The sequence below is a fragment of the Papaver somniferum genome, chromosome 5, assembly GCF_003573695.1.
Source record: "Papaver somniferum cultivar HN1 chromosome 5, ASM357369v1, whole genome shotgun sequence".
NCBI lineage: Eukaryota > Viridiplantae > Streptophyta > Magnoliopsida > Ranunculales > Papaveraceae > Papaver > Papaver somniferum.
The window spans coordinates 178111593-178120789 of NC_039362.1; the positions used below are offsets into that span (position 1 = coordinate 178111593).

General features: G+C 36.4%; 1 protein-coding gene across 1 annotated transcript; it reads left to right on the forward strand.

The window, feature by feature from the left end:
• Positions 1-509: 509 nt before the first annotated feature.
• Positions 510-2114, forward strand: LOC113278230 (omega-hydroxypalmitate O-feruloyl transferase-like). Its single transcript, XM_026527127.1, has 2 exons — positions 510-947; positions 1088-2114. Exons 1-2 carry the CDS (start codon positions 510-512, stop codon positions 1415-1417), a joined length of 768 nt encoding a protein of 255 aa, XP_026382912.1. The 3' UTR covers positions 1418-2114.
• Positions 2115-9197: the final 7083 nt, after the last annotated feature.

Consider the following 9197-nt stretch of genomic DNA (forward strand, 5'->3'; position numbering starts at 1 on the left):
GGACATTCGTTCATTTTTCCGTGAGTAGGTGAGCTAGTTATAAAATTATAATGGAGCTGTCCATGGAGCAATTTTCCTGTTGTACTTCTAAGATCTGGTTCATTTTGGAGTTGGAACTTATACTATTTGTCATGAAAGAGTCTCAACTGAGCTTTAATGGTCCATTTCTTGTTTGGTGGCAGCATACAGCAGGACAGGACCATTTGGGGCTGATATACTATCGCGATCGATACAGACGGTTGGTAGTTATTAAAGATTATATATAGAGAGAGTCAGAGATACCAAAATCGTTGGACGCACGTGGTTCTGGAATCTTCTTTGACACTAATAAACAAGATTCTCGTTGAGATGCCGTATACCATTATAAAGTTTGGCTAATCAACTGAATCATGGGGCAAAAATTAATGTAACCATAGGCGCCTTCACTAAGATGCCACTCTCTCCTATATATATATATTGGTGTTTAGAGTTGAACAGATACATATTAAGTAAGAGAGCTTATAGTTGTGATGGGGAGTTATTCATCCGACCATCTTCTTAACAACTTGAATATTATAGATAAACCAACATTAGTTACTCCTGAAAAAGAAACACCAAATGGCAACTATTTTCTCAGTAATCTCGACCTGATTGTCCCGGTGACTTTCTCGACTGTATACTACTTTAAGTCAGCGGCATCTTCATTTGTTCAAAGCATCAAGGATTCCTTGGCGAACGTTCTTGTTTCCTATTATCCATTTGCTGGTCGTTTAATAATTAATGAAGATGGGAAGCTGGTAATCAATTGCACAGGCGAAGGTGCTGTTTTTGTTGAAGCGGAGGTTGATTGTTGTATGGATGAGATTAGAGATTTTGAATCTTCTAATCCTAAAACTCTTCCTAAGCTTGTTTATGACAGGACTAGTGATGCAAAAAATTTACTCGAAATTCCACCACTCGCGGTTCAGGTAATATCCATATATATATATGCTCCGAACTTAATACTATGTGCATTATGAGAAAATCTATTTGACGTGTACGTGTAATAAAAACGGATGCAGTTATCTAGTCTTGTGATTAATCATGATCAATATGTGTTTGGATGCAGGTAACCAGATTCAAGTGCGGAGGATTCATACTGGGCGTAAGCGTGAACCACTGTATAGTTGATGGCCTTTCTCTCGTGGAGTTTTTGAACTCATGGGGTGAGCTTGCAAGAGGCTTTCCGTTAACCATACCCCCATTTTTAGACAGAACTTTACTCAAAGCAAGAAAACCAACTAAGGTAGAGTTCACTCATAATGGGTACACAGAGATTGAAGACATATCGAAAGACATTACTAATTCTTTTCAAGAAGAAGATCTCGTTTTCAAGTCTTTCGTTTTCAATGAAGCTAAAACAACTCAAAATAAAAGCAATGGAAGATGGGGTTCTTGAAACATGTTGTACTTTCGAAGCACTGACTGCTTTTACTTGGAGAGCTAGAAGTCGAGCAGTAAAACTCCATCCAGATCAAATAACAAAGCTATACTTTGCTGTTGATGGTAGGAATAGATTTGCTCCTCCATTACCTAAAGGGTATTTTGGAAATGGTGCAATGTTCATGAGTACTCTGTGCTCATCAGGTGAGCTACTAGGCAACCAGATGTCATATACAGTTCAACTAATTCGAAACTCGATTAAACCAGTTACATAAGATCCTCAATAGATTGCTATGAAGAAACAAGAACTAGAGCTTCTCTATCTGCCACATTCTTGGTAAGTACTTGGTCTAAGCTATCTTTTCACACTATTGATTTCGGGTGTGGAGTACCAGTTTCATTTGGACCAATTCCTTTTCCGGGTCTAGATTTATTCTTACCCTATGGAGACGATCGGAAAGGTATAAATGCATTCATCGGCTTGCCTTCTTCTGCTATGAAGATTTTAGAAAAACTTATGGAGATAGGTATTCAATCTATCGATTGATTCATCATATGATCTATTCCATCTCCAAAAAGATTACGTATAGCTTATTTGTGTTGTTGCATGTTATGTTCGTCTGTCGCGCGTTTCAACATACAGAGTAATAAAGCCAGGAGATTTGTCTGTATATCAAATCTCCCTATGTGGCATTGGTTTGTGGTTGTTTATAGATGTCTACGTTAATAATGTCAAGAGTGCTTTTGTCATTTCATTATTATAAGTAAACATAAACAATGTACGATGTTATGGAATTGTTTTGTATTAATATAAGTTGGTGAAATTTGTTTATAAGTTGCATTCAAACTTCATTTTCTCTATGTTACCGGTGGGATTTGTTTTTCTTGCTTCCAAGTTCCTAACTCCTCTTAAAATAACAACTCTTTCGTTACAGACGACAAAGAGATAGAGAACCTATAACTACTGTTTCCTACAACTACTGATTTTATTGTTTTCTTTATCGATTGCATGAAGATGATAAATATATATTAGGTCTGTTCTATAGTGTTTTGCACTTGAAAGGTACTTTGACCAAGAAAAACGTACGAAGTACGACCGCACCGAATGTGGTTTGTGGACTCAGCAGTTGTGATATTATGATATAATCTATATTCGAGTATATAACATACTTTTTCATTTTAGCTTATTTTGATTGTATCTATCTCTTATGCATAAACGGATTGAGTATATTGTACTGTTTTCGAGTAAATGACATACTCCCTGCCTGCTAGTTTACTTGACGAAATTGAGGATTTTTTTTTGTCCTAAATTATTTGCCAAGTTCTTATTTTTCCACTTTTTATCCTAATTTACCCCTATGTTGGAATCAGGTCATAGTAGTGAGAATTGTATAATTCTATTTCCTACACACAATCTTAAATTCTCTTCTCTATATATATTATTTGTTTTGAATTATTCAAGTAAAGACCAAAAAACCATTTATGTAAAAACTATGTGTCTTAAATATTAGCTTGGGTAAATTTGGAAAAAAATCTACTCTCTCTACATTTCTTAATTGATAGACGCATTTATGTGTCTAATATATCTCAATTGTATATAGTGTTAGTGCTCGATTCTATACTTATTTGGTTATTTTATTTATTTGTAGGTGTTTTTAGAAGAATAAGGTTTTGCGGCGAAATTGGCTGAAAATGCGGCGTTTGGACCTCCGTTGATAGAGTACCGGAAGCACCTCAGAAATACCCCGGAGGAACCCCGAAAAAGTGCGGAAAATGTCCCAGAAAACTCACTATACGGACCCTCGATTTTGGATAAGGGGTAACCTAATTACTAAGGGGTGACCCATTTCCAGGCATCTGCTAAAGGAAAACCGGAGTTGGATAGGGGCATCTCTTCTTCACATTTCAAATGAAATTTTGGCGGGAAAGTGAGTTTGTTAACTGGCAGTTTTTGATCGGAATTTTTGAAGAAGCTATAGTGCGATTAAAGGGCTGGAAATGTTTGGGCTTACTCTATGGACTTATAGGAAGCTAACATGGGTGATTTTAAGGGCCAGAAGTGGCTGGAATGACCGAGAGAAGCAATCAAAGTCCAAACAGGACACGTATGTTGCTGTTCACGTTAAAATATTTTGTGAGAAATTTTTAGGAGACTTTCACGATGAATATACATGTATATAGTTTTGTTCAAGTCAGGAGAGAGTTTTGTGCCAATGGGATAGCTAACAGACGCGTACAGAAGAGAGAAGAAGATAGAAACCCGTAACTGGCAGAGAAGAAAAAAAGAGATTCTATCGGGATTTCTTTGAGCTGTGAAGTATATAAGAGGTGGAGAGAAGTTAGAGAAGGTTTATCAAGAGTTTTGGGGTCGAGAGAATCGGAGCAGAGGCTGGGAGAGACGAAGAACAGGAGCAGAAGAAAAGTTCTCTGCTGCTGCTCGAGGAGGAGGAAGAAGATGAAGAACAGACGCTTCTGAAGCGTTGTTCTTCAACAGTGCCAGCTACAGAAGATAAGTGTCGCTCCTTTGTTGCAGTTCTGTTCTATCGTTTCTTTTTGGACGTGTTTTGTGAGTCTCAGAACCACTATTTTATAACTTTTGACTCTTTTAATCACACTTTGAACTTTGAATTAATATTTTGAGTGTGTGATTGATATGAATAGATAAACCCCAATAATGGGATGATGGAGGAAGCCATATTTTACACATATAAAAATTATATTTAATTCTTTTATGACTTCTTGCATTTTTATTAAATGTTTTATGATTTTTCTTAATTGATTGTCATTTCTTTTGATGGTTTATGCTTGGTATTAGTACGTTTCATATGCCATGCTTTCGATTTACAGTTAATCTTCTAAAAATCTACCTTGGCAAGAATTAGAGTCCCTATTTTTATGTGAGGTATAATTGTTTTGGAAATAAATATATTAATTATATGAATGATTATGGTGGAATCCTGAGTCCTAGTGTCTCTTGATCCTGTGATAATTTTTGTACATATATTTTTAAATCTTTCAAGTCCGAGCATCGAACTCTTATTTACCGCAATCGAAATATTACAACAAAATGGCGCCGCCGACGCGGACTTGTATATAGATTTGTTTTTAGGTTTAATTTTTTTTTTATTTATTATTATTTGTTCCTTTTTACGTTTCTTTTTTTGTCTTTGATTTACAGGTTTGAAGTGGAATACTAAGGACTTGGGAACAAAAAGCTTAAAGCTTAAAGCTAAAAGCTAAAAGAGAAGAAAAAAAAAGATATAATTTTTTTTAGGATTTAATTTTTATTATTATTATTTTTTTGTATATAGATTTTATTTATTTATTTTTAGAATTTTTAAATAGGCTTTATTTTTCATAATTTTTGTAATTTTTGGACTTTTTATTTGGACTTTATTCTGGACTTTTGGACATTTTTTTTATTTTTATTTTTTTAACCCTACGGAAGGGTCTTATTATTAATAAAAAAAATATAAATAAATTGTTTGCAGGGAAGGACGACGATTACGATATCGTCTCGGCCCCTCGGGTTCGTACATGACATAGGAGTCGTGGCCCGAGTCGACTTCAACGGTTCATCCCCCGTCTGGTACGGGAGGTAAGTCCATCGAAACACTCGCGAATCTCCTGTAAGCGAGTTAATGTATTCCTTAAGGTGATTCATTGATTGAGGACGAATTTGGACTGTTTTTAATTTCCTAGTAAAGGGCAAGGCCTGGCCAAATCAAGATAAGGACTCGGATTTCATCACCGTTTCCTTCTTGCCCGCCTTAGGAAAACGAAACCAAACGCGAACCTAAGCCTAAAATTTTGAATAGAACGAGACCAATATGGTAACGAGCTTAATAGGAAACTCGTTCGAAAAATATTGGTTGCTCTTTAAGCACACTTCAAAGTTCATGATGGTTTATCTGAGTTGAATGCGTGACTGCGCCGCCTTGTGATAGCGGTGAGGCCTTGGGTATCAAAGCTCCACTGAGCTTCCCTCGCCTCGATTCAACTTACATTAGCTCGGATTGATTCCATAGGGGTGTGCTCAAATTGTAACGAATTCCTTTTCGAAGGAATAAAAGCTGGTCTAGAAAACAATCTAAGTGGAGCCATCATGCTTTTTGTTTGCTAGATTCTATAGGTTTGATTTGGTCGAGTCAGCCTTGTTTGTGATTGTGTAGATTTCCCTTGCATTTAAGAATGTCGAACTGGTATGATAGAAGCCAATACAATGAGTATCGACCTGAATTTGAATATGGACATCATCATTTTTATTACCATGGTGGGAATAGTAGTTGGGAACGCCAACCTTTTCAAGGTTATGGTTCATACCATGGTGAGCCCAATTACTATCCACACATGCATCAGTCTTACGAGCAAGAAGATTATAGTACTAGTTCTTCGTCTCTAGAGGATACAATCAAACTATTGAAAAGTAGTCCTTTTTATGATCCTTCTGATAATTCCTATTTACTAGAGTCAACACGTAAGTTAGCTGAGTCGACGCGTAAGTTAGCTGAGTCGACGTGTATAATTATAGACGAAAGAACTACAATAATGAGTGAACCTTATTTAGAAGACCACCTCAAGTGGATAGCTGAGACGAACGAAAGAATTGCATGAAATTACTTGAATTGCCAATATAGTGTATCCAATAATACCCTTGAGAATGAAGATAGTTATTTACATAATCAAGATAACAAGGTTAGAATTGGTAGCACTACTTGTTTTGATGAGGTTCGATCTTTTTCATGTTATAATGATGATTATGATGAGGATAGTATTGATGAAGATCATGAAATATGTAGGAATAGTGATCAGGAATCTAGTAATCCAATTGAGCCTTATAATGATTATATTATTTCTGGTTCAGATCCTAATAATTTTAACAATTATTCACCTATTCAAAAGGAAAAGGATTTGACTAGATATACCCCCGTTTTAGACGATGTAGTATTTCTTTTTGATTACGAAGCCGATAATGGTTTAGAGGAACGAGTTTATTCTGAGAAAAATATTGTAAAGTCTAGCGATTTAGAAACAATAGTCTTAGACGAAGAAGATGAACTCGTAGAGCATTTAAACATGTGTGAGGAGGCATCACCTGAGTATAACCTAGAAGAATCAATTGACCATTTTCATGATTCTCATGATCTAGAAATTAGGGAAATTGTAGCTAGTCTATCTAGAGACACCCAAAAATCCAAGTTTGGGGGTGATTATCATTCTCCATGTGATTTAACTCTTAGAAAGGTCCCTCACTTGGGTCTTGACATATTTGCCTCAACCATTTTACAAGATTATCTTCATACACGTTTTCCTGAACCTAGTGATGTCCATAACGAAGTTCAGTTATTAGAAACCCATCCTCTGGTTGATGTGGTTTGCCCAGGCTATGATACCCAGATTGACTTTGTTTTCCCACCAAATAGTTTCCTTCCAATTGTGGTAACGTATAGATTTCAAATGTGTCACTTATTAAGTTCTGAGACTAATCCTAAGTACTTTAGGAAATTAGAATCAACACATTTGATTCAGAATGACCACTACTCTGACTGTGGTCAACTATGTAAGTCATACCTAATTGACTTAGAGGATCCTAAATTATTTAGGTTATTTTGTGATTCCAGGTTCTTATCTGAGTTTTCCCAAACTCTAGGACCTAATAATTTGGATCCTACCTATGAGGAAATGTATCTGAGGAACATAGTCTATTTAGACCCCTTCATAGAACCTGAACCTGAACCGCAATTAGTGATAGTTATCCAGAAACTAGGTAAGGTCATGCTAGTCTTGTACATTTTCTTGGTTCACTGTAGTTTCCTTTTGTCAGCTCTTTTTGGTTTTAAAGACCCACAGTTATTCCGGCTACTGTTATACAGTTCGATTTGACTAAACCTTTTCTTAGTCTGGCTGAAGACTTTAAACTTAGCACTTCTTGGGAGGTAACCCAATATTCATGTGACACGGTAATATCTTTCCTTATCTCTTTTGCTTCAAATGGTAACAGTTTCTCCTTGTTCATGCTTTTAATTTCATCTTTAGAACATTGAGGACAATGTTAGATTTAAGTTTGGGGGTATGGGAGAAACTTTTTAGTTGCAATAAATAAACTCCAGAGCTTAGAAATTTATGCCTATTTAGGATTGCACTAACCAATCTAAGTGGATGGAAGCATTTTGGTTGTAGGAGTTGAGGAACCAATCTGATTAGATGGCAACATCTAGAAGAGTCTATTCATAAAAGCACAGAGCTCAGGTGTTAGAAATAACATGATAGTTTCACCATATCTCGTTGAGTCCTTTTCACTTCTATTTTTATTTTATTTTGTTTTTAAACTATGTTTCTCTAAGTGATAGGTGGAGCCCACGATTCAAGTTGTTACCAATGCTAGGGTGAATTAGAGTGATTGAGATACCATGAAAAAAAAAAGTTGAAAAAAGTTGAAAAAAAAAAGAAAAAGAGAAAAGAGATGAAAAAAAATAAATGGTAATTACCAAAAAGTTGAAAAAAAAGGAGAGAAAATATTGGGACCAGACCATTTGACCAAAAGGAATAAATTCAATAAAGTCGGCCACTGGTACCCTTGTATATGCCAGTTGTGTTGACCTAGAGTTAGGTTATCGACCACTGGTACCCTTGTATATGCCAGTGTGTTGATATTAGTCAGACTAGTATCTCAATCCATTAGGATAGTTTCATTTTGGTGGAGGCCTTCAGACAGATATGGGAAACGCCGTTCACTTAGTAAACATCAAAACCATATATGTTTTTCTATATCCATCTTCTTGATCTATCCATGTGATTAGTTTTGACTCCGAATATGATGTCCATAGTGCAACTATCTGAGTAGAGCTCTGTCACTTTATATGAATTTTAGTATGCTTGAGTGCAAACTCGTGTACAGCAATTGGAATTTCGCATCAGGGTACTTCTTCCTGTAGTCAATAAGTATGCCAGCCAAGGAGATTCTTTAGTGCCTTCCAAGGTTCTGCGTAGATAGCTAAGGTCTGGAGTACAGGTTTTGTGGGTATATCTCTTGTAAGCCCTCCCGAGACTATAACTCGGCCACTAGGGCCACCTAGGGGTTTAAAGGATTATTTCATACGCTAAATGCAATCGTGGATGCCTGCGACAATGAGTTAGGATTTTATTTTGTAGTTTTGATTTGCTCGGTACTAGCAAATAATAAGTTTGGGGATATTTGATAGACGTATTTATGTGTCTAATATATCTCAATTGTATATAGTGTTAGTGCTCGATTCTATACTTATTTGGTTATTTTATTTATTTGTAGGTGTTTTTAGAAGAATAAGGTTTTGCGGAGAAATTGGCTGAAAATGCGGCGTTTGGACCTCCATTGATAGAGTACCGGAAGCACCTCAGAAATACCCCGGAGGAACCCCGAAAAAGTGCGGAAAATGTCCCAGAAAACTCACTATACGGACCCTCGATTTTGGATAAGGGGTAACCTAATTACTAAGGGGTGACCCATTTCCATGCATCTGCTAAAGGGAAACCGGAGATGGATAGGGGGCATCTCTTCTTCACATTTCAAATGAAGTTTTGGCGGGAAAGTGAGTTTGTTAACTGGCAGTTTTTGATCGGAATTTTTGAAGGAGCTATAGTGCGATTAAAGGGCTGGAAATGTTTGGGCTTACTCTATGGACTTATAGGAAGCTAACAGGGGTGATTTTAAGGGCCAGAAGTGGCTGGAATGACCGGGAGAAGCAATCAAAGTCCAAACAGGACACGTATGTTGTTGTTCACGTTCAAATATTTTGTGAGAAATTTTTAGGAGACTT

Excerpts from the sequence above, each read along its gene's own strand:
- LOC113278230 (XM_026527127.1), top strand. The coding sequence starts at position 510 with ATGGGGAGTTATTCATCCGACCATCTTCTTAACAACTTGAATATTATA. Across the intron at positions 948-1,087 it reads TTCCACCACTCGCGGTTCAG|GTAACCAGATTCAAGTGCGG; the intron begins GTAATATCCATA and ends GTTTGGATGCAG.